We start from the raw sequence: 24724 nt of genomic DNA on the forward strand, positions 1-24724 counted from the left end.
TTGGTCGATCAACGTGCTCACTTTTTATTTTCCCCCCTCATTCATTTTGTTGTTTATTTTTTAACTTCATTCTGGAGAATTTTAACCTTTTTTGCTTAATATGTTTTTAAGGAGAAAATTTTGTAATGAGAAATTCAAACATATATAAAGGTAGAGACAATAGTGTCATGGGCTCCAGTGTACCTGTCACCAGCTCCAACAGTTGTCAGGCTCGTGGTCAACCTTGGTCATCTCCACGGCCGGTCACTTTCCCACCCCCTGGGTCAGAGCCCAGGCAGCGTCAATCTGTACTAGTTTCTGTGGCTGCCTTGACAAGTGACCACAAACTGGGTGGCGTACAACAATGGAGATGTGTTCTCTCACTGATCTGGAAGCCAGAAGTCTGAAATCGAGGTGTCAGCAGGGCCGTGCCCCTTCTGAAGTTTCCAGGGGACGGTCTTACCTGGCCTCTTCCAGCTCCTGTGGCTCCAGGTTTCCTCGGCTCATGGCCACATTGCTCCAGTCTCTGCCTCTGTCTTTATGTGGCCTGCTCCCCTGTGTGTCCCTCCTCTGTGTATCTCTGATAAGGACACTTGTCTTTTTCTTTTTCTTTTTTTTAAAAAATGTTTTGGCTGCACCATGTGGCATGCAGGATCTTAGTTCCCGACCAGGGATGGAACCTGTGCCGCCTGCAGTGGAAGCGCAGGGTCTTAACCACTGGACCACCAGGGAAGTCCCAAGGACACTTGTCTTTGAATTTAGGACTCACCTGGATAATTCAGGATTTCATCTTGAGATCCTTAAGCTAATTACCCTTAACTTAAAAAGGCCCTTTTTCTGAATAAGATCCCATTCTGGGACATGGCTATATCTTTTCAGAGGGCCACCATTCAACCCATATACATATCCCTGAATATTTCAGTTTGCATCTCTAAAATAAGGACCATTTCAAATTACCACAGTGCCATTAGCATGTCTAAATGTTTTCAAAATACCATTAGATATCCAGCAAATAGTCCAATTTCTAATTGTTTCATAGATGCTCTCCACCCGCATCTCTTGTCTTTCCCCCTTATATTTGTTGGAGAGATTGGTTTGTCTGTCTCAGAGACTTTCCCACGGTCTGGATGAAAAACTTTTCATCTCTGATATAAACATGTTCTTCCACCCTCCGAATTCCCTATAAATTGGTATTTGGGTCTGGGGCAGTGAGTCTCCACTGGGGCAGTTTTGCCCCCCACCCCATCCCCGGGAACACTTGGCCAAGTCTGGACATATTTGGGGCTGTGACGATTTGGGGGACGCTGCTGGCATCTGGGGGGTAGAGGTCTGGGATGGTATTAAGCAGCCTGCGGTGCTCATAACATCAAAAAATTATCTGACCCCAAATGCCAGCAGCGTGAAGACCGGGAAACCCTGATCTAGAGGCTTCAGGAGATTCTCTCTCGCTAGTCTTTCTGGCAAGGTGACCACACGGCGTGCTGTGTTCACCAGGGGACACACAGGCCTCCCGTTAGCAGCTCTGACGCGTGGTCCCTGGAGCCCTTCAGGCAGGGGAGGCTCACCGTCCTGTGAGTGTGTCCTATTTAAATCCTGTGAGCATCTTTTCTTGCTGTTCTGTACGTTGTTTTTTATCGATTATGAAATATGTGTGTGTGTGTGTGTGTGTCTATATATATATACATATACACGTATAAAAGCAGATATAAAATATCTGAGTAATTTCAAGAATAACAAGACAAACACTCATGAATTGCTCACCCAGGGGAAAGGAACCAACTGGACCCGCCCCCGCTCACTGCTTTATTCAAGGCAGAGTGGGGACCACTTCCTGTCCCACACACACAGCTGTTCCTCCCTGTACTAACTGCCGGGAAGTCTTGCATTATACAAATGGGCCCTACTTTATTTATTCCATCTCCCATTGATGGGCATCTGCATAGTCGCTGGTCTTCCCTCACGACACACCGTGGTGCAAAGAGAGCCTTGTTTATCCAACCCCAGACTCCGTAAGGGGGGCGAAAAGCCACCCTAAGCTCACGCGTCTGTCGGCGTTAAGAACTCCGTGAAGGACGGTAATTGCAGTTCGACCTTCGGATTAAAAAAGACTGTAGGTGTTACAGATGGCCAACAGACACATGAAAGAATGCTCAGCATCATTAATCATTAGAGAAATGCAAATCAAAACTACAATGAGGTATCACCTCACACCGGTCAGAATGGCCATCATCAAAAAATCTACAAACAATAAATGCTGGAGAGGGTGTGGAGAAAAGGGAACCCTCTTGCACTGTTGGTGGGAATGTAAATTGATACAGCCACTATGGAGAACAGTATGGAGGTTCCTTAAAAAACTAAAAATAGAACTACCATACGACCCAGCAATCCCACTACTGGGCATATACCCTGAGAAAACCATAATTCAAAAAGAGTCATGTACCAAAATGTTCATTGCAGCTCTATTTACAATAGCCAGGACATGGAAGCAACCTAAGTGTCCATCATCGGATGAATGGATAAAGAAGATGTGGCACATATATACAATGGAATATTACTCAGCCATAAAAAGAAATGAAATGGAGGTATTTGTAATGAGGTGGATGGACCTAGAGTCTGTCATACAGAGTGAAGTAAGTCAGAAAGAGAAAAACAAATACAATATGCTAACACATATATATGGAATCTAAGGAAAAAAAAAAAAAAAGGTCATGAAGAACCTAGTGGCAAGATGGGAATAAAGACACAGACCTACTAAAGAATGGACTTGAGGATATGGGGAGGGGGAGGGGTGAGATGTGACAGGGTGAGAGAGTGTCATGGACATATATACACTACCAAACGTAAAATAGATAGCTAGTGGGAAGCAGCCACATAGCACAGGGAGATCAGCTCGGTGCTTTGTGACCGCCTGGGGGGGTGGGATGGGGAGGGTGGGAGGGAGGGAGATGCGGGAGGGAGGAGATATGGGAACGTGTGTATATGTGTAGCTGATTCACTTTGTTATAAAGCAGAAACTAACACCATTGTGAAACAATTATACTTCAATAAAGATGTTTTAAAAAAAAAAAAAAAAGACTGTAGGTGTTAGTGATGCTGGAATTTCATCTAGAGTCTCAGCTCCCCTTCTGCAGAGAGGATCGTGATGCCAGATGTGTAACACACACATTTCCTTCCCCAGCGAGCGGAGATGCTCCAGAAATTGAGCGAAGTCCGGGTTTCGGAGGCTGAAATGAGGCTGTTTTACACCACGTCCAGACTGGGCACCGGGGGCCGCATGTACCGCGCCAAAGAGTGAGTCGGCTGCCTCCTCCCTGAAGCCCGCCCTTCCCGCCAGGGCTCCCGGGGGGTCAAGGGTCATGGCGTCTTCTGGGGCTATGGGAAAATATATTTGCAGTGACCCGTGTGCTAAAATGCCTCAAATGGGTGGAGGCCTCAGATAATGCGAAATATCCTACACTGCACAGGACGGCAGAGTTCTTACTCCAGGATGCTGGTGTCCTCCTGTAACGCCGAGCCCTGCGTTACAGGTCCTTCCAGCTTTTGCAGGGACGAGTAGTCTAGAAGTTGTCATCAAGGAGGTCAAGGATTTGATTTAGCCCACGAGCGGGTTTTGTTTGGTTCACGTAGCGTCATTAGGCATTTGGATCTTCTGCACACGGATGCGTCTCCTAGGGCTGCGGTAACAGGTCACCACAAACTGGGGACCTTGAAACAAGAGGAATTTGTTCTTGTGGTTCTGACCACCAGAAGCCCAAAGTCAAGGTGTTGGCGGGGCTGGGTCCTGCGGGAGGCCAGAGCGTCTGTTCCAGCCTCTGCCCAGCGTCTGGTGGGGCCAGCCATCCTGGGCGCTCCGCGGCTGGGAAACACGTCACTTCAGTCTCTGCCTCGTCGTCGCGTGGCATCCTCTGTGTGTCTTCCATGGCCTTCTGTCTGTGTCTGGGTCTCTGTTTTCTTTTTTCTTTTTCTTTTCTGGCCACGCAGCATGCGGGATCCTAGTTCCCCGACCAGAGATTGAACCCGTGCCCCCTGCATTGGGAGCACGGGGTCTTAACCACTGGACCACCAAGGAAGTCCCCTGGGTCTCTGTTTTCTTATAAGGAAGGACACCAGTCATTTGGATTTAGGGCCCATCCTAATCTAGTATGACCTCATCTTAATGACATCCTGAAGACCCTGGTTCCAAATAAGGTCACATTCTGAGCATCTGGGTGGCCATGAATTTTGGGGAGACACTATTCAACAGTCAACATTTAAGAATTAGGAGATTTCACATTAAAATCCAGGGTCCCCCCCTGGCCTTGACCAGTTGGATGATGTGGCCGCACCAGCTGGCCTTCCCACAGAGCAGCCGGCGTTAGATGGGGCCCGTGTGCTCCCCCCAGCCCAGGCCCCTGCCCACTGCTCTCACACTTGGCCCTCTCTGCTCATTTCCAGTCCTGGCCTATTAAGCCTTGTGCATTTAACGACTGCTTATCAAGTGCAAACTGCATCTCAGGCTCTCCTGTGGGCCCTAGGAATAGAGCAGTGCACAAAAATTAACTTTCTTCCCTTGAGAAGCTCACATTTTAATGGTGGGGAGATGGGCAGTGACCCCGTGAACACATATGTATTTAGTGCTGCTGAGCGCTAAGCAGAAAAGAGCAGGTAGAAGAGGATGGAGGCGGGCGGGGGAGGTGACTGAGGCTACACGGTAAGGGAAGGTCTTCCTGAGAGGCGTCCTTGGAATCAAGTAAGGGAGCAGTTGTCTTCAGGGAGCATGGACAGCGGGTGCAAAGGCCCTGCGGCAGGAAGGGGTATGGCCTTTGCGTCCTGGCCTCTGAGGAGCCTGCAGCAACCCAGAGCTGCCTCAGGTTGACTGGCCCGTCCTAGGGTCTGACTTCTGGCTCTCCCAGCAGGAAGCCCGACGACGTGGCAGCCCAGGGTCTGGAGAAGATCAGCAGCCTCAGCGGGGCCCACCGGAAGCGCCACTACCAGGAGGCAGAAGAGGAGGAGTCTGAGTCCTCAGCGGAGTCTGGACCCGAGGAGGCCCCAGCGGACGAGCCGGCGGAGGCCGGTGCAGGGTCGGCCCCAGCGCATCTGCCACCAGCTCCGCCCGGGGCCAGGGGCCAGAGCCCAGTGCCCAGCGGTCTGGCCGAGACTCCTGCCCCTCCGTCAGCTCCTCCTGCGGCAGCCTCTGCCCTGGCCAGGCCCCCAGCAAAGCCCGCCGTCTTCATCCCCGTGAACCGCTCCCCCGAAATGCAGGTTGGCCTCTCTGGTGTTTGATTAAGAGCTTAGGTGCTCAGGTCAGTGCTGTGAGGGGGCTGAGGGTGCAGAGAGAGGGCCTCCCAGGATCTGAGCGGGTTGCATGGCCTTCTGTGCCTCGGTTTCCTTGCCTGGAAAAGGGGGATAGCTGTACCCACCTTGTAGGGTTGTTGTAGGGCTGACGAGCGGGTGCCCGGCACGTGGTCGGGGCTGCTGAGATGGGTGTCCGCTGCCTTTATCATCGTCTGGTCGCCGTCACCTTCAGCCTCTGACTGCAGGTCCTGGTCCAGGCATCCGCTCACTGGGACAAGAGCTTGGGCTCTGGAGTCAGTTGACCTGGAACGGAGTGCTGGTTCCCCCACCTTCCAGCTCATTCTGGGCCTCGTTTTCGTCTGTAGCATGGGGGTACCCGTCTACTCACAGGGCCTCCGCCTCTCTACAATTCGTATTCTTGTCTGGTAAAATGAGGGTCTCACTGGGTTGTCATGACAAGATTCAGGGAGGTGAAGCCCGAGGCTCATGGAACGCACTTGGGGAGCCGTGAGGCTGGTGATGCCGCAGGGTCTGGCCCATCACGGTGGTGGTTCCATCCACACGTTTCCACAGAGCGCGTGCTGTGGGCCAGCACAGGAGGCGGAACGATCTGCGTCTCAGAGCTCTCGGTCCAGCAGGGGAGACCGAGGTCGACCACACGTGGGACAGGAGCCACGGAGGGGAAGATCGGGTACCACGAGGGGGGAGCACAGGAGGGCCTGGCCTCATCAGGGAAAGCATCCGGGTCGAGAGCTCAGGGGCCAGATGAGAACAAGGGGGCCGTCCCACACCGAGAAGTGCATGAGCAAAGGCCTGAGGCAGAGGGTTCCTGGGTCTTAGAGCAGCTGTTTAAAACCGCATATTGGATTGTGGAAATGAGGTGATTTCAGTCACAGGTACGTTTGTTTGCTCATGTATAAGCAGTTAGGGTGAGCTGACCGCTCTGACAGACCCTGAAGTTCCACTGGCTTCATGCCACGAAGGTTTCCTCGTAGGTGATGTCAGAGCCCAGTGCCGTCCGCTGCAAGTCGGGGCGTGAGATTCTGCTGCACACGGTCATTCAGGAACCCGGGCTCCGCCATCCAGTGTCCCTGGTGCCCCCTGGGGTTCATCCCCTGCCTTTCTCTGGTTTTTCCATGTGCATGTTTTTAAGCCTAGGTTTGCCTGTTTTTATAAGCGGCCTCACATCATATATATTTTTCAGCACTCTGCTTATTTGTTAGTCGGCCTTGTGTTCCTGAGATCTATTTATCCGTGTAGATGTGTGTCACCGAGGTCCGTTTGGGTTTTTTTTTTTTTTCACTGCTACAGAGCATTACGTTGCGTGAATAGAGCACAGTTTAAGTACCCTTCTCTGGCTGGACATTTGGGTTGTTTTAGCTTTTTGCTACCATCTTCACTGCTGATTTAAACATTCTTGCCTTTTTCTCAAAGGCACAGGTACAAAAATTTGGGGGAGGGCAGCGTTTACAAACTGGAAGTCACAGCCATTGTGGGGTCATGAGATGGCCAGCACCTTTTTAAAAAAAAAAAAAAACAATGGAATGGAATAGAGATAGAGAACAGAATTTTTAAAATTAGCGTGCTAGCATGCCTCACACATAATAAGGGCAAGCAGGAGTTCACGAAACTTCTCCCTCACTGTGTAATACTTGTGTGAGCGTGTGTATGTGTGTGTGCACGCGCACCCACGTGTGAGCACCTAGGAGAGGAATCGCTGTATCTCACATTCTCGATTTTGGTAAAATTAGCCCCCCGGTTGTTTGCCGAAGTGATTGTGCCGTAAGTGTAGGCTCCCACCAGCAGCAGGGAAGAGTTCCTTGTGCCCAGAGGGGCTTCCCTGGACCACGCTGTCCCCGAGGACCCAGCCCATGTCTCTGCCCCTCCCCAGCCGTCAGGGCTTCCGTCCTCCAGCGGGCGCACCTGTTCCCCTTGGCTGGATGCCGGCTGCTGCCTTTATAGCAACCACGTCACCCTACGTAGTCTTGCTTTGAGCAAAGCCCCCCATCCCCTCCGCCCTTCTGCAGGGGACGACAACCCGCCACCCCCATTCCGTGAGCGCTGACTTCCCCTCTCTCGCCAGGAAGAGCGGCTGAAGCTCCCGATTCTCTCTGAAGAACAAGTGATCATGGAGGCAGTGGCCGAGCACCCCGTTGTCATCGTGTGCGGCGAGACCGGCAGCGGGAAGACCACCCAGGTGCCCCAGTTTCTCTACGAAGCAGGCTACAGCAGGTGGGGGCTGGCCACGGGGTCCCCCGCAGGTCCCTCAGGTGACAGTGAGACGTGGTCCCCGGAAGTTGTTAGGAGCACGGGCTCCTGGGGATCTAATTCCGGCTCTGCCGTTGACATGCTGTGTGACTTGGGGCAAGCTCCTTAACCTCTCTGGGCCTCAGTTTCCTCAGCTGTGACATGGGGTTCATCACTGCACCTACTTCATGGGGTTGTTATGTAGATGAAATGACTGAATTTGTGTAAAACGTTTAGGTTGGTCCCTGGTGGGAGGGATGGCCCTTCTGACCCGTGTGTGTCAGGGTCCCCAACACCACCCCCGGGTTCAGCAATTTGCTGGGAACACTCCCAGGACCCAGCATGTAGTTGTACTCATGGCTGTGATATGTTACAGTGAAGGACACAAAGCACAGCCAGCAAAGGGAAAGGCTCACGGGGTGAAGTCTGGGGGAACCAGGCACAGGCCCCCAGAGCCCTCTCCCAGGGCGGGGGTCACACAGGACACGCTTCATTGCCCATGTGAGGTGTCATCAAACAGGGACGCCCAGTAGAGGCTCAGCGCCCAGGGTTCGTACTGGGGGCTGGTCACACAGGCGCCCTCTGCCTGGTACCTACCCAGTTCTAGACTCCCCAAAGGAAAGCAGGTGTCAGCATGAGCCACCTTGTTTGTACAGACAGTTCAGGCGCAGTGAGCCCCTCTTGTCCGTCAGGGAGAGGCGGGAGCCCTCCTGAAATCCAGGATCCCAGACACCAGCCAGGGGCTGCCCTGGAAGCAGAGCTTTGTAGGGAGAGCAGCCTCGGGCCTGCTGGGTCAACTCTTTCCTGCCCAGAATCCACCACCCGTGCCCTGGGTCGGTTCTGTGGAGGCGCGCGTGCTCGGCTGGGTTGGACAGGCCCCCCGGCTGCGGGCTCAGGTCCACCTAGGCCTCGTTCTTGTTTGCGGCTAACCCGGACGGTTACCCCTTCGCCCCGTGACGATCGGAGCGTCTCCTGTAGACTGCCCTGTGGGCCGTTCCCTTTCGCTGCTGTTCAGTGATGCTGCGGTGCCTGGCCGGGCGCCCGTGGCCCGTTGCCCCCAGTGAGGGCCGCGTCTGGAGCCGCGTGTGACTTTGGGGCAGACAGGTGGGGCGGAGCCCTGCTGATGCCTTGTGTTCTCCTCCCCCAGTGACAACAGCATCATTGGCGTCACGGAGCCCCGCCGAGTGGCCGCCGTGGCCATGTCCCAGCGAGTGGCCAAGGAGATGAATCTGTCGCCGCGGTGAGGGCTCTGCCTCCTGTGGGAGGGTTGGGGGTGGCCCTCTGGCCCCGCCAGATCTGAGCCACGGCGCAGGCCCTCGTTCCCCCGGGGGGCGCCGGGAGGGGGCGCCACGTCTGCATCTAAGCACAGGGCGGTCCCTACATGCCGACGGTAGGACCTTCCTGCCAGGGGCGCCGTGAAGCAGGGACGAGCCAGCCAGGCCCTTAGTGAGGGGACAGAGTGGCCCTTACAGGGCCTTGAGGGCAGAGCAGAGCAGCAGGTGGCCAAAGGCAGGCAGGAGGCAGGCAGCGTGGCCGGGTTAATTTACAACTCAAGTTTCCAAAAGGAAAATCCTCTCCGGCAGTAAGTCTGCAGGACTTGCCTCGGAAAGCAGTTTGAACACAGCATAGCCCTGGCCTGAGGATGACTCGGTGCCGTGTTTATAGCGCAGACGCCTGGGTCTCAGCCCAGACCGTCCAGTTCAGGCTGGAAGGGATGGCGTGTCCAGTGGGGTCTGAGGCTCGGAAAGCACGGAACTGTAGGGGGTACCCCGGCGGTCCAGTGGTTAGGGCTCCGCGCTTCCACTGCCGAGGGCCCGGGTTTGATCCCTGCTCAGGGAGCAAAGATCCCACAAGCTGCGCCACGCGGCCGAGGAGAAAGAAAAAAGAAAGCACAGAATCGTATCGAGGCAGAGTGCCCGCCGTCCACGCTGTCATCAGATGTTTACCGAGCAGGACCTGCCATGGGTCAGGCCCGTCCTGGCTCTGGGGACAGAACCCTGCCCCCGCTGGGCCCAGCACGCAAACTGGGAGCCTTGTTCTGTTCGCATCTTAGGTGGGCGAGGCGCCCCCGGCTCCCCTCCCCCGTGGCAGCCACCACTGCACATTTCCTGTGGATCCTTCTAGACAGTTCTGTGCACAGGCAGGCAGTTCTGTGCGTCTCTGTATTTCTCGCTGTCTGGCGTGAATGGTTCATACTGTTCACGCCCTTCTGTATCTTTCTTGTGCCATTTCAATGCGTATCTTGAAAACTACAGTACATACAAAGCTGCCCCTTTCTTTCATTCTCTTCAGCTTTTTAGTGTGAAATCTTCAAGCGTATACAAAAGTGGAAAGACTAGTATGATGAGCCCCCATGTACCCGAGACCCAGTTTGGAGCAAGTCTCAGATCTCACATCATCTCAGCCTCAATATTTCACTGTGCGGGTCTGAAAGATCATGAGTCGGGGGGTTTTTTGGGTTGTTTGTTATTTTGGCCGCGCCCCGAGGCTTGAGGAATCTTAGCTCCCTGACCAGGGATCAAGCCCGTGCCCCCTGCAGTGGAAGCGCAGAGTCCTAACCACTGGACCACCAGGGAAGTCCCTGTATTTTTTTTTGTTTTTTTTTTTAAGATAAGGACTCTGAAAACATAACTGCAATACCGTCACTATCACTAAAGAGTGTATCATAACTCCTGAGTGTGCTCCGGTCCGTGTTCCCATCTCCCGGGTTGTCTCCTAAACAGCTTTTACAGTTGGTTGTTCAAATCGGGCTCCAGCAGGGTCTGTGTGTGTGTTTGATTGACATGCTCTTCACTTGCCCGTGACAGCTCCTGGAGAGGGAGGCGGGGCGGGCCGGTGTCCGGGCCTTGCTTGGGGAGCCGGTGGGCCCTACCCTCGGCCGCCTGCCCAGCGGGGCCAGGCCTGCTCCTCTGCCCACCTTGGAGTGGCCGCACGGCTGCAGCCCCAGGCAGCTGCAGCTCTGGGGGACCGAGCCGTAGCCTGTGCCCACAGGGTCGTCTCCTATCAGATCCGATATGAGGGAAACGTGACCGAAGAGACCAGAATCAAGTTCATGACCGACGGCGTCTTGCTCAAGGAAATCCAGAAGGTTGGTTGCTCATCTGGTATCACAAAGCAAGGCTGGTAAGCATGGGGGTGGGGGGCTAGGATGTCACTTGAAATGTGAGCAGTGAGTGTTGGCAAAGCACTGCGTTTACCACCGTGCCGCTGTGTGACCTTGTGCAAGTTAACTTACTTAACCTCTGTGATCCTTGGTTTCTCAATCTGCAAGCTGGTACCTTCCTCCTAATTGCTTTGAAACAAAAATCGTGTGACGCACGAAAGCACCTTAGCACACCACCTCGTAAGTGCTCATTAAACGTGAACTTGTATTTTCATTGTGGTTTGGTTCACAGACTGAGTGTTAGCCAAATGCACACTGCTTCTCTTGGGCTGTATGACGCCCCCCGGGCAGGGGTCACGGGGGAGGGAAGAGGTGACACCTGCCTCTGCCTTGAGGCCACCTGGGACGGTGGTTGTGAGTGTGTTGTGGCGTCCAATGGCCCCTTTCTGTATGGCATGTGCTGAGCTCTTGCCCCTGGTCCCCACCCAGCATCCCCTTGTTCCTGTTTCCTGCCTGCCCTCCCCGCCCCACGGCCATCTGCATTTGGTAGCTCAGCTCTAATAGATCGTAGCTGCCTTTTCTCTAGCGATTTCTCTGCCAGGGCCCGGGCCCCGTACTATGTACTTTACAGACAGTAATTGTCATCGAAACTTCACCGTGACCCCATGAGATGGGTCCCGTTGTCCCATTTGACAGAATAAGAAAGAGGCCTGGGAGGAGAAGCAACTCGCCCTGGGTCATAGGCCAGGACACCCCGCAGGCCGAGAGCTTCCGGACCTGTGCCGGCTACCACAGGGGCTCCTTGAGCAGGCACTCTGGGTGCACGGTGACCCTGGGGGGCTCAGGCCCGGCTGGCTGGCCTCATCCCCGGACCTCCCCGCAGGACTTCCTGCTGCCGAAGTACAAGGTGGTGATCATTGACGAAGCGCACGAGAGGAGCGTGTACACCGACATCCTCGTCGGCCTCCTATCCCGCATAGCGTGTCTGCGGGCGAAGGTAGGTGAGGGCGCCGGGGAGCCCCGAAGCCCCGGCCACGTCCACACCCGGGCTGCTGCCGGGAGAGGGTCTCCTGGGACAGGACCCCCCAGGCCCGGTGCTGGGCTGCGGGTCTTGGTGTAAACAGACCCCCCCTGGGTCCAGCCTCATCCACTGTGACCCCCTCTGGGTCCCCGCCCTGGGTCCAGCCTCATCCGCTGTGACCCTTCCCTCTGTCCAGAGCAAGAGGCTCAAGCAAGGAGACCGTGGTGGGCCAGGCCCCGCTGCAGCCGGCTTTAAGGCGCCAGCCAGGTCTTTGGAACCCGCAGCGCTGGTGGGGCCACCCAGCCAAGCCCTTGTGCTCCGCGTGCTCTGAGATGCTTGCCCTGCGCCCGGCCTGGGGTCCGCCTCTGCCTGCATCTCCGCCACCCCGGATCAGGCAGAGGCGGAGGTCAGAGGGATGCTGCCCTGGGTGGGAGCTCTGTGGAGCAGTCCTGTTCTGGCCCCCGCCAGTCCCGCGACAGGTTGACACTCTGCCCCGCCCAGTTCTTAGAAGTGCAGAACCTTTGTCAGATAGACATCAGGTCTGTGTGTGCTGTGTGCCAGGCACCGAGCACATCGCAGTGAACAGGAGAGAGGTTCCTGCCTTTCTGGGGTTTCCATTTTCATGAGGGCAACTGACGATAAGCAAACTCAGAAAGCCTGTGAGCTGGTGACGGACAAAGCCGGGGAGAGGGGGCAGTACCAGGCAGAAGGTGGAGGGTTGGTAGTGAGAGAAGACTCAGAGGGTGACCTTTGAGTGGGGGGCTGGAGGAAGTGAGGGAGTGAGGAGGGGTGCCGGTGGGAGGAGATTCTGAGTATTGAGAACAGCCGGTGCAAAGGCCCTGGGGCAGGTGTTGGCCTGATATCTGGGGGGGGCGGTTTGTGACTTTATTTTACGTAATGGATGCACTTACAGTGTACAATTCAGTGTTTTTTTAGCATATTCAGAGTTGTTATATCATCACGATGATCAACTTTAAAATATTTTTATCACCCTGAAAAGAAATCCTGTACCCTTTAGCTGTCACCCGCATCCTCCTACACTCCCCCCATCTCAAGGCATCCATCAGTGTACTTTCTGTCTCTATGGATTTATCTATTCTGGATATTTCATGTAAATGAAATGACACAACATGTGGCCTTTTGTGATTGGCTTCTTTCACGTAGCACATTTTGAAAGTTCATCTCCATTGTAGCCTGTGTCAGTGCTTCATTCCTTTTTATGGCTGAATCATCATGTGTGGAGGGACCACGTTTCATATATCCATTCATCTGTTGGAGGACAGTTGGGCTCTTTCTGCGTTTTGGCTCTCGTGAACGTCCGTGTCTGGGTCTCTGTGGGGACTTGTTTCCTTTCGCTTGGGTCTGTGCCCAGGAGCAGAGCTGCCAGATCCCATTTTGTTTATTTTTGGCTGTGTTGGGTCTTCTTTGCTGTGCGCGGGCTTTCTCTAGCTGCGGTGAGCAGGGCTACTCTTCATTGCGGTGCGCAGGCTTCTCATTGCGGTGGCTTCTCTTGTTGCAGAGCATGGGCTCTAGGTGCGTGGGCTTCAGTAGCTGTGGTGCGCGGGCTCAGTAGTTGTAGCTCGTGGGCTCTAGAGTGCAGGCTCAGTAGTTGTGGCGCACGGGCTTAGTTGCTCCGCAGCATGTGGGATCTTCCAGGACCAGGGCTCGAACCCATGTCCCCTGCATTGGCAGGCGGATTCTTAACCACTGTGCCACCAGGGACGTCCCCTCGGGGGGATCTTAAGGGCTCCTTTAACAAGCCACTGAGGATTGGGGCGGGGTGGGGCTGGAGGGAGGCCGGGAGGGCAGGGCAGGTCTCCCCCAAGGCCCGCCCCCCCGTCAGTGTTCCTGGCCCCCGGCGGCTGTGGGTCCCCGGGTCTGTCGTCCCCCAGAGGCACTTGCCGCTGAAGCTGCTCATCATGTCGGCCACGCTGCGGGTGGAGGACTTCACCCAGAACCAGCGGCTCTTCGCCCAGCCGCCCCCGGTCATCAAGGTACCGCCCAGGCCGGGGTCTCAGGGCGCCGGGGGAGGCCGGGCCCCTCTGTCAACTGTGACAGCGCAGGACGCCTGCTGTGGGGGAGATGGATGAGATCGTAGCACCAAACGGAGACCTTCGTGGTCACAGAGTTCAGGGAAGGGGATGGCCCGGGCCTGGGCTCAGGTCACCCCTGACCCCCGACCCCCGACCCCGTGCTTCCCTGGGCATCCTCGTAGGTTGAGTCCCGGCAGTTCCCGGTGACCGTGCATTTTAACAAGCGGACGCCGCTGGAAGACTACAGTGGGGAGTGCTTCCGGAAGGTCTGCAAGATCCACCGCATGCTGCCCGCAGGTGAGGCCCTGGCCAGGAGGAGGCCGGTCCTCCCCTTCCAGACCCGGGGGTGCAGGCAGCGGGGGTCAGGTGGTCACTTGGCCTCGCTGTGCCTCAGTGTCCTCACTGGTCCCAGAGCGCTCACAGCACCTGCCCTGCCATGTTCTGCCCCAAGGATTGCGAGGCTTCAGGGACTAACTGGATAGGGGGTGAGGGGGTGGAGGGTGCCTTTTGTCCCCACAGACACAGGGCAGGTGAACAGGTGTGTCCCACCTGAGCCTCACTCCTGACCCCCTCACAGTTCTCACCATATCCCCGTGGCACGTGCTCCATTAGTTCCCTTCACCAGGTGATGGACACTTGGGTTGCTCCCACTTCCCCGGAGCAGAGCTGCTTTCCCCATCTTTTGGGCTCACACCGGGGGATGGGATGCCGGCTCCCACAATAACTGTTTAGCTCCTTGTCCCAGCGCCCTCGGTGTGTGGGCAGCTGCCCATTGCTCGTTTGGACCTCTGCAGCCCTGGTTTGATCAGCACTTCCTTGCGCCCCAGCTCTCAGATCAAGGCCTGGCACACGGTCATGGCCAAGGCAGCGTCTGCTGCGTGAACGAGCGGGTCACGGTGGGGCTGGTTCTCCCGCAGGCGGCATCCTGGTGTTCCTGACGGGGCAGGCAGAGGTGCACGCGCTGTGCCGCAGGCTGAGGAGAGCCTTCCCGGTCGCCAGGCACAGGCCTCCAGGTAACCCCAAGCTGAAGCCCCTCCCCCAAGAGGCTGGGGGCGGTCAGCCTGGGCTTCGGAGCCTCCCCCGAAAGAGCCAGCCCTTTGCCCGCCCTCCCGTCCCCCCAGTGAATGGTGATCGATGCAGTGACCTTACCCTGGACCCTGATGACCTGGCACCAGCCACAAGATGGCTTTCTCCCTAACTTGCTCATCTTTTCCCAGAAAAGGACGATCAGAAAGATTCGGTAGAAGAAACGCGGAGGTTTAAGAAGTCGCAGGCTCGGGCGAGGAAGGCCAAGGCCACGGTGCGTAGAGGCCGGAGGGGGCAGCTCAGGCTCTGCAGCCGCCTGGTCCATGTGGTGGCCGCTAGCCCCGTGTGGCTGCACAGGTGTAAATTCAATTAAAGCCAAATAAAATTAACATTCAGCTCCTCAGTCGTGTTAGACACCTTTCAGGTGCCCAGTGGCCACCTGGGGCTGTTGGTGGCCTTGTTGGGCAGCAGGGGTCTAGAACCTTCCTGCCGTGGAGGGAGGGGTTGACTGGTGCTGCTCCGGAGGCTGCAGGGTGGGCTGCGACTTAAAACATTCCAGGCTCCCTGTACTGGGGGCCTGGAGGAAGCTTCTGGAAGGCCCAGCCCCGAGCCCTGAGCAGGGCCTGCACAGATGCCCAGGGAGGGTCGGACAAGGGAAAGGGACCCCTTGTGCTTGCTGAAGAGCTGGGGGGACGGGCCGGGCGGGCGTGGGGGGCATTTTCCCCAGGGCGTCTGCACAACGTCACTTCTGCTTTTACAGGGTGCCAGGCAGTGGTCTCAGGGCTGCATGTGTGTTAGCTTGTAGTGTCCTCACGGCAGCCCTTCGAGAAGTCCCATGATCGTCCCCAACTCTTAGATGAGGACACTGAGGCAGGACGGGGTTGAGTGACCTGCCCAGGGTCACGTGGCCGCGGGCTCTGCTCGCAACGCCAGCCTCTACGCAGGGTCCCTCGCAGCCCGCGGTGCTGATGTCTTGTTGACCGTAGACGCTGCCCCAGATCAGTTTGGACAATTACTCGGTGTTGCCAGCGGGCGAAGGTGACGAGGACAGGGACGCCGAAATGGACGAGGAGGACGAGGAGGCCCTGGGCTCCGACCTGGACCTGGACTTAGGGGACGACGGGCCGGACGGAGGTGGGACCCGCCGGGGCCTCTGCTCCCACCGCGTGGGCTTGGGCTTGGGTCGAGCGATGGGCCCTCTCCAGCAGCGAGCCCCAGGGGAGCTGGGGTTCCTGCTTGCTCTGCCCCCTGCTGTCTCCTGAGCTCCTGAAACCGCCTGACACAGAGGAGGCCCTCAGGTCTCTGTTGTGCCGGTTGTAATGGGGGTGCCACTCCCGGGCTTGGCTTTGCTGGGTGAACGCAGGCCTTGGGGGTTTGTGGGGGGGGGCAGAATCAAGCCCTTAGGGGTCCCCACACAGGGCCTGGGACTCTTCCGAGGAGGAGAGACTGCAGCGTGGCTGGCTTTGCCGACCCTCTCTGCCGGTGCCCAGGGTTGAGCCCTGGCAGCGGGGCTGCAGGGGGGCCTCTCTGGCCGAGCGGGCAGGGGCGCTGGGCAGCAGGGGAGCGGGGTGCAGCAGGCCTCTGCCTCCCCTGCAGGTGGGCAGCCCGACGCCTCGCTTCCCCTCCACGTGCTGCCTCTCTACTCTCTGCTGGCCCCGGAGAAGCAGGCGCAGGTAACCGTGCGGGGCCTGGGATGGATGTCCGGTGGGGGGCACCCACAGGCGTTGAGGTGGGAGCAGGTCCGGCCCGGGTCGCCCTCCCCATCAGCTGTCCGATCGGCGCCCCAGGCTTTTGAGAGGGTATTGGGATCTCCTACTTGGAGGACGGGAACACTCCCTCATTCAGTTTGGGAGCGGTGGCCCGAGGCGAGGAGAGTCACCTCCAGGTCCTGCCCCGCCTGACCTCTGACCCACGAATTCTTCCCTGACTCTGCTGGGACAAAGGTCAGTTTTCTTGTTGCTCCTGTCCCCCCATCCTAGGTCTTCCAACCTCCCCCAGAGGGGACACGGCTGTGTGTTGTGGCCACCAACGTGGCCGAGACGTCCCTCACCATCCCAGGCATCAAGTACGTGGTGGACTGTGGGAAGGTCAAGACGCGGCACTACGACCGTGTCACCGGCGTGTCCTCCTTCCGCGTCACCTGGGTCTCCCAGGCCTCGGCCGATCAGCGGGCAGGACGCGCGGGCCGCACGGAGCCCGGCCACTGCTACAGGTGGGGCTCCCAGGGGCCCCTCCAGTGACGTTGGGGCCACTGTGCAGTGGTCACCCCCCCACGGGCGAGGAAAGGGGGGTCCCGTGTCCTGCTGGCATCCGTCCTTCACACCCCCTTTTCTGTTGGCTTTCAGGCACTTGGTGTTATTTCTTTATTCTGTTACTGACGTCAGGCCCTGTGTTTATTAGCAGCTCGATTTTTGTTTGGTTTTATTAACACCTTTTTGAGGTAAAGTTCACATACCATAAGACTCACCATTTAAAGTGTGCAATTCTGTGGGTTTTAGTATATTTTCAGTGTTGTGCAGCCATCACCACTATTAATTTTTAAACGTTCTCTTCACCCCAAAAGAGACCGCATGTATCAGTTGTACCCATTAATCAGTTTCTCCCTGCATCTCCCTACCACTCCCAACCCACCAGTGCCCGGCAACCACTCCTCTACTTCCTGTCTCTACGGACGTGCTCATTCTGGACATTTTCTGTAAATGGAATCGGACAGTATGTGACCTTCTGTGTCTGGCTTCTTTCACTCAGCATCACGTTTTCAAGGTTCATCCACACTGTTGCCTGTGTCAGTGCTTCATTTCCTTGTAATGGCTGAGTGACGTGCTATTGCGTGGAGGGACCGTATCTCACTGTCCGTTCATCTGTTGATACTCTTGGGTTGCGTCCACATTTTGTCCACTGTGAATAGTGCTGCTGTGAACATTCATGCACACGTATTTGAACGTCTGTCCCCATGCCTCTCGGGTGTATACCGAGGAGTAGAATTGCTGGGTTGTACGATGACTCTGTGTTTCACGTTTGGAGGAACGACCAGATGGTTTTCCACGGCGGCTTCTCCATTTTATCTATACATTCTCACCAGCGGTGTGTGAAGGTTCTAATTTCTCCACATCTCACCAACGCTTGCTCTTTTCTACTTTATAAAAATGGAAGTACGAGGTGGTATCTCACAGTGGTCTTGGTTTGCATTTCTCTAATGACGTTGAGCATCTTTTCACGTGCTTACGGGTCATTTGTACCTGTTCTCTGGAGGGATGTCTATTCAGATCTATCATTTCTTTTTTTCTTTTTATAGTGTTTGTTATTTTAGTTTATTTACTTACTTGGTTGTGCCAGGTCTTAGTTGCGGCTCGCGGGCTCCTTAGTTGTGGCTTGCCGTCTCCTTAGTTGTGGCATGCGAACTCAGTTGCAGCATGCATGTGGGATCTAGTTCCCTGACCAGGGATCGAACCTGGGCCCCCTGCGTTGGGAGCACAGAGTCTTACCCACTGCGCCACCAGGGAAGTCCCTATCATTTATTTTTCAGTCAGGTTGTTTGTCTTTTGATGGGTGAGTTGTAAGTGTTCTTTGTATAATCCTCGTGTTGGACCCTTGTCAGAGGCATCACTGGCAAATATTTCCTCCCAGTCTGTGTGCTGGATTTTTTTTTTTTTTTGGCTGTGTTGGGTCTTAGCTGCGGTGTGCGGGATCTTCAGTGAGGCATGTGGGCTTCTCTCTAGTTGCTGCGGGCTCCAGGGCGCGTGGGCTCTGTAGTTTGCGGAACGCGGGCTCTCTCGTTGAGGTGCACGAGCTCAGTAGTTGTGGCGTGCGGGCTTAGTTGCTCCGCGGCATGTGGGATCTTCCCCGACCAGGGATCGAACACACGTCCCCTGCATTGGAAGGCAGATTCTTTACCACTGGACCACCAGGGGAGTCCCTGTGTGCTGGTGCTGGGTTTTATTTGTTTGTTTTCAGTAGCTGTATGCTGTTCTTTTCAACGTTGCTTTACATTACAAAAGAAAAGAAAATTGAGAAACTATGCCAAGAAAACTCCTAAGCAATAAAGTAGTTAAAACGTCCTGAGTGCCGTGTGCCAGGCAGTTCTAAGCACTCTATGTGAAGATACCTGAAATATCTTCACTAATCCCAACGGGGCAGCTGCTATGTTCGCCCGTTTCACAGGTGAGGAAAGTGAGGCAGGAAGAGGGTAAACACCTTGCCTAGTAAGTGGTGGAGTCAAGATTCAATGCCAGGTAGTTTGGCTGAGTTTCTTCCTTTTTTACTTAACATTTCTTAGTCTCTGGTGCTTCCTTCTGCTTAGACTCTATTCATCTGCGGTTTTCGGTGACTTTGAGAAGTTCCCCCCTCCTGAAATCACCCGGAGGCCTGTCGAAGACTTGACCCTTCAGATGAAAGCTCTCAACATTGAAAAGGTCAATTGCAGCCCTAGCCCTGCCATCACCCCACTGATCTGCCAGGGTACCTGTGTCCAGTCTGGTGGGCAAGGGTGACCCCAGCCCCTCGGGGGCTGTTCCTCCTTCCCTGCGGCCCAGCAAGCCCTAGGAGCTGAGCCCTGTGGTGCTTGCCCAGCCCCCTGGCGGTTTCTTGTGGGCCCCCCACCTCCCCAGTGCTGCACCCACTGAGTGTGTCCAGGGGTGCCCGCCTCTGCCCTGCTCTGGGAGGGCTGGTGCGGGCAGAGAGAACCACCCCCCTCAGCAGTCTCTCCCAGCCCTCCCTTCCCCCAAGCCCCTGACAGCCACGAGGCTGCTTTCTTGCTGTCCCTATGGATTTTACATTTTGGACGTTTCATAAAAATGGAATCATGATATTTGTCCTTTTTTGTCTGGCTTCTTTCACTCAGCATCATGGTTTGTTTTTTTTTTTTTTTAGCCAATGTAAACTTCATTTATCAGTTCAATACACAGTAAGATAATATAAAAGAGAGGATCATGCTTTTCATTGCTGAAAGTTTTTACATTAGTTATGTTTGGTATTTTATTTTCAGTGTCAAAGAACCTAGCTGACAGTTTGAATCAGTCCGTTTATTTCAGCAAATATTATAAATCGATACCTGTTTTATATTTCTGTTGTTTGGATAATCCACGGCTGAACTTGGCAGCGTTGTGTTTTAAAGGTTCGCCCACACTGTAGCATGTGTCAGAATTTCATTCCTTTTTATGGCTGAGTCACATTCCATCGTATGGATGGACCCCCGTTTATCCACCTATCGATGGATATTTGGGTTGTTCCCACCTTTTGGCTGCCATGCCTAGGGGTGCTGTGAACATTTATGTACAGATATTTATTTGAACGCTTGTTTTGAGTTGGTCACTGTAAGGTGCCACCATCCCCGACCCCGGTCACTCCCTGTCCCCTGATCATCTCACTGTCTGGGCGCATTTTCTCCTGTGATGACGTTTATTCTCGTGTGTACTCGCTGGTCGTCTGCGGCCCCTTCTGGCTGAATGAAAGCTCAGTGGAGGCTGAATCCTTGTCTTGTTTTTCTCTGTCTCCATCGCCAAGAACAGCCTCTGGCGCACACGAGGTGCTCAGTACATGCTTTTGAGTGAGTGGGTGATGTGAATGAATGAAGGAAGAGGGCCTTTGGCGTTCCCCCGGCACGTGGACTTTGCGTGTGTCCAGGCCCCCGTGTCCCATGTTCTGAGCGTGAGTGGTGCTCGGAGGGCAGGCGGTAGGAGCCCCGTCCTCCTGCCAGGCCTGGCCTTGCTCCCTCCTCCGGTCCCCTGCTTCCTCCTCCGCATTCACCTGTCTCCTGCCACGTCTCCCTGTGTCCCAGGTCATCAACTTCCCCTTCCCGACGCCCCCCTCCGTGGAGGCCCTCATCGCCGCCGAGGAGCTGCTGATTGCACTGGGTGCCCTGCAGGCGCCCCCAAAAACAGAAAGGTAGGGCAGGAGCTCGGGGGAAGTGGGGAGCCCAGGTCCCGCCCCGTTCTCTGCCCCTCCCCTCTCCCGAGCTGACCGAGCACCAGGCCTCTTGGTGCGGAAGGCTTCTCGGGAGGCCTTCCCCGCACCCATCACAGACCTCCATCCTCCAGGGTGAAGCAGCTGCAGAGGTCCCGGTGGAGCTGCCCCATCACTGAGCTGGGCAGGACCATGGCCACGTTCCCCGTGGCGCCGCGCTACGCCAGGATGCTGGCGCTGAGCAGGCAACACGGCTGCCTGCCGTACGCCATCACCATCGTGGCCGCCATGACTGTCCGGGAGCTGTTTGAGGAGCTGGACAGGTGGGGGCCGGGGGCTGGGCGTTCGGGGGCCGCCTGCCCTCGGCTGAGCGATGGTGTGGAGCCTGGCCTCCCGGGGCATCACTGACTTGTTGAGTGGTCTTGTGCGAGACCCTCGCCCGCCCTGCGCCTGGCAGTCTTCTGATCTCTACAGATCTCTGGTTTTTGTTTTTGTTTTTGTATTTGTCTTTGGCCGCGTCGTGTACCTTGTGGACTCTTAGTTCCCTGACCAGGGATCAAACCCGTGCTCCCTGCAGTGGAAGCGCAAGAGTCCTAACCATTGGACCACCAGGGGATTCCCACGATCATGGGCATGTTGATCAGTGATCCCACCAGGCATTTTCTGGGCCCACCCTGAGTAACTGGCGTGTTCCCTGCCTCTGCAGCCGTGTGCGGCCACGGCAACAGCCTGAGTGGTGTGTGTATTCGCAGGCCAGCCGCCAGCGACGAGGAGCTCGCCAGGCTAAAGGGCAAGCGGGCCCGGGTAGCCCAGATGAAGAGGATCTGGGCGGGGCAGGGAGCCTCTCTGAAACTCGGGGACCTCATGGTGCTGCTGGGTGAGTGCCCTGCGTGGCGTGGAGTGTGGCTGGTGGGGAGGTCACGCGGGGTGGGACACGGCAGCGAGAATGAGTGACCCCCCCCCCCATCCACAGGCGCCGTGGGAGCCTGCGAGTACGCGGGCTGCTCTCCCCAGTTCTGCGAGGCCAACGGGCTGCGGTATAGGGCCATGATGGAGATCCGGCGCCTGAGGGGCCAGCTGACCGCTGCGGGTATGGCCCTACGCCCGGTAGAGAACTTGACCCTGTTGACGTTTAAAGTTGCTTTTGAGTGACATCACCCACGTACAGTCGATCTCCGTTATTCACAGATTCCACATTTGCAAATTCACCTATTCGCTAAAATCTATTTTAGTGCTTGCCACTTTTGTGGTCCTTCGAGGACACGCACACGAGCAGGGCAGTGACATGTGCACGCTGTCCCGTGAGGCTGTCTGTCCGTCTCATCCTTTCCTTGGTGACATCCCTTTCATCACCCTTTGTCCCGGCTCTGGCCTGGACCAGCTGCTGGCCGCACCTCCTGCCCAGCAGCCTCATGCAGGGGTCCCTGCTCCCGAGTAGGGTCCGGCCCTGGTTTGTTTCTCCAGCAGTGGGAGGGGCCCTTCTTGTTGGAGTCGGGGAGCAGCTGGCGGTTCAGCCCCTGCTTTCCGCTCCTGTTGGTCTGAGCGGTGGGGACCGGACCTGTTGGAAGTCACATTAGGGCTGGGCGTGGGTGGCAGGTCTTCCGCATCCTGTCCCAGTGTTCTGCTTTCTTCCTGTTTCTTTCCTCTTCTCTCTCTTTTTAAGTTAAACAGCATAGGTTTCACTGAAGGTTTTGTAGGGAAGACAGATTTACATTGCAAACCTCAGAACAGAAAGCCCTGGACTTCCCTGGCAGTCCAGTGGTTAGGACCCCGTGCTTCCACCGTAGGGACATGGGTTTGGTCCCCGGTCGGGGAGCTAAGATCCGCAAGCCCGCTCTTCCCACCTGCCTCCCCCGTCCTGCTCTTCTCGTTTTTTCCCTGCCGCCTCCTCCCGCCCCAAGCAGCAGGGCCCAAAGCCCCACCTCCTTTCTCCCCACCTGCGAAGTGTTCCAGAGCTTCAGATCCTTCTCATGCAGAAGAAGGAGGCCTCGCCCTGCGTCTCGCGCCTGGGCTCAGCAGCGCAGGGCCCTCGAGGGGAGAGGTGGTCTCCACACTTGTCCTGCTCAGAGAGCGTGACTCGTGTGTCATGTCTCCTGGCTGGGCGTGCTCCCTGCGCCAAGGCCGACAGGGAGTCAAGTGCGAGCTCTCGCGGCAGCACGGTCCGCCGCCCGCAAGGGAATTGGGGTTTGGTCCCAAGGACGAGGCAGACGTGGGTGTGGGTGGGCATCCTCGGTGGACGGGGGCCGAGATGCGCAGGTCGCTGAGGCCAGAGCTCCGAGCTGAGCGGCCTGGGGCCTTCCAGAAGGCCGGGCGGAGCCAGCCCCAGCCTCGCCTTCCTCACGCCTGGATCTCCCCCCAGTCAACGCCATGTGCCCTGAGGCCGGGCTCTTTGTGGACCCCAAGATGCAGCCGCCTTCCGAGAGCCAGGTGACCTACCTGCGGCAGATTGTGACGGCCGGCCTGGGTGACCACCTGGCCCGCAGGGTCCAGAGTGAGGACCTGCTGGATGACAAGTGGAAGAACGCCTACAAGGTTGGACGCTCTCTGAGTCTCCCCACCCTGTGAATCTGTTTTCTGTCTCTACGGATTTGCTATTCTACGTGTTTCACGCGAATGGGATCCTACACTGCGTGGCCTCTTGCACTGGCTTCCTTCGCTCAGTGCTGCGCTTTTTGGCAGGTCACACTGCAGCCCGTGTCAGTACCTCTCACGGCAGGGTACGCGCTCCGTCGGCGGACACACCCCGCCAGGGTAGCCCTTCATCGGTTGACGGACGCTCTCCTGCTTTCCTGGCTGAGGGTGTAACTGGATTCAGGGCGTCAGCCTCACCTGGCGCTCATGCATCCCCCAGACTCACGCCCACCCCCCGTCTCTCTCGCAGACCCCCCTCCTCGACGACCCAGTCTTCATCCACCCCAGTTCCGTGCTCTTCAGGGAGCTCCCTGAGTTTGTGGTCTACCAGGAAATTGTGGAGACCACCAAGATGTACATGAAAGGTAGCGCAGCTGGCCAGCCCCTCGCCCGACCCGCGTGGCTCTGGTGAGCCGTGTCGCTGGACCCTTGAGGGGAGAACCCGTGAGCCCCTCGCCGAGCCCCCATCCCTTCTTTCCCGGCCCCAGGCGTCTCGACTGTGGAGGTGCAGTGGATCCCGGTCCTGCTGCCTTCTTACTGCCAGTTTGACAAGCCCCTTGAGGAGCCGCCCCCCGCCTACTGCCCCGAGAAGGGGCGGATGCTGTGTCACCGGGCCAGCGTGTTCTGTGAGTCGGGGTGACTTCCCGGCGGCCTTGGGCTCCACTGGACACGTGGTCCCGCCTCCCGCGTGCCCTGGGCCGTGTGTGTGTCCTGCGCTGTCATCCCAGGCTGCGGGCCCCCTTGGCTGGCGGGGGAGGGTGGCGTGGGCCTCCATCGTGGCCCCTGCTCACCGGCTCGCGCGCCCCAGGTCGCGTCGGCTGGCCGCTCCCCGCGGTCCAGGTGGATTTTCCGGAAGGCCTTGACTGCTACAAGCACTTTGCCCGGGTTCTGCTGGAGGGGCAGGTAGGCGGCACAGCTCCCTCGGCCCCTTCCTTGGCACCTCGGGTGGGACGTGAGCCCCAGATCTCTCACCCCATCCTGTGGTCTGTCCCCAGGTCTTCCACAAGCTGGCCTCGTACAAGGGCTGTTTGCTGTCCAGCCCCAGCACGATGCTGAAGACGTGGGCCAGGTAGTCTTTCCCGGGAGCGTCGGCTCGTTAGGTGGTGGTGGAGGGAGCTGAGACTAGTGCCCTGGGGCCGCCGTAACAGATGCCCACCCACTGAGGGCCTTAAAACGGCAGGAGTCTCTTCTCTCGTGGCACTCCCGGGGACTCGGGGTGAGGCTGTGGGTCCAGGAGCCCCTGCCAGCCACGTCCTCCAGCCAGCGCTTGGTCCTGAGCATCCGCTCTGTGCCGGGCGCCTTCTCGTGTTAGGGTCGAGCCGGGACCCTGTCCCGTGGCATGTTCCAGGGCAGGGAGGCTGTCCCCAAACAGAACCGCTGGTACAAGGGACAGGGGTGGCACAGCTACGAAGGGTCAAAGCAGGATGTGGAGGGGAGGCGTTTTCTGCCCGGCTGAGCGGGATCAGGGGAGGCAGGGCTGCGAGCCGAGCAAGAGTCTGGAGGAAGGTT

The 24724-nt window shown here is 56.8% G+C and overlaps 1 protein-coding gene across 2 annotated transcripts in view; it reads left to right on the top strand.

The window, feature by feature from the left end:
- The window catches only part of DHX37 (DEAH-box helicase 37), a 30249-nt gene that overhangs the window by 4489 nt on the left and 1036 nt on the right, over window positions 1-24724 (top strand). Inside the window, exons 3-25 of one of the 2 annotated variants that reach the window (XM_059894192.1) lie at window positions 3158-3270; window positions 4872-5220; window positions 7337-7485; window positions 8648-8740; window positions 10492-10588; window positions 11487-11600; window positions 13517-13618; window positions 13840-13954; window positions 14575-14670; window positions 14875-14957; window positions 15670-15817; window positions 16280-16356; window positions 16663-16895; window positions 18984-19095; window positions 20460-20566; window positions 20719-20907; window positions 21337-21461; window positions 21558-21674; window positions 22944-23116; window positions 23466-23580; window positions 23704-23841; window positions 24024-24118; window positions 24211-24284. In XM_059894192.1, coding sequence (XP_059750175.1) covers window positions 3158-3270; window positions 4872-5220; window positions 7337-7485; window positions 8648-8740; window positions 10492-10588; window positions 11487-11600; window positions 13517-13618; window positions 13840-13954; window positions 14575-14670; window positions 14875-14957; window positions 15670-15817; window positions 16280-16356; window positions 16663-16895; window positions 18984-19095; window positions 20460-20566; window positions 20719-20907; window positions 21337-21461; window positions 21558-21674; window positions 22944-23116; window positions 23466-23580; window positions 23704-23841; window positions 24024-24118; window positions 24211-24284 — 3014 coding nt within the window. The remainder of the gene's footprint in view (window positions 1-3157; window positions 3271-4871; window positions 5221-7336; window positions 7486-8647; window positions 8741-10491; window positions 10589-11486; window positions 11601-13516; window positions 13619-13839; window positions 13955-14574; window positions 14671-14874; window positions 14958-15669; window positions 15818-16279; window positions 16357-16662; window positions 16896-18983; window positions 19096-20459; window positions 20567-20718; window positions 20908-21336; window positions 21462-21557; window positions 21675-22943; window positions 23117-23465; window positions 23581-23703; window positions 23842-24023; window positions 24119-24210; window positions 24285-24724) is intronic. The other variant, XM_059894194.1, reaches the window with a different exon arrangement.

The sequence above is a fragment of the Balaenoptera ricei genome, chromosome 14 (genome assembly GCF_028023285.1).
Source record: "Balaenoptera ricei isolate mBalRic1 chromosome 14, mBalRic1.hap2, whole genome shotgun sequence".
In the NCBI taxonomy this organism is placed as follows: domain Eukaryota; kingdom Metazoa; phylum Chordata; class Mammalia; order Artiodactyla; family Balaenopteridae; genus Balaenoptera; species Balaenoptera ricei.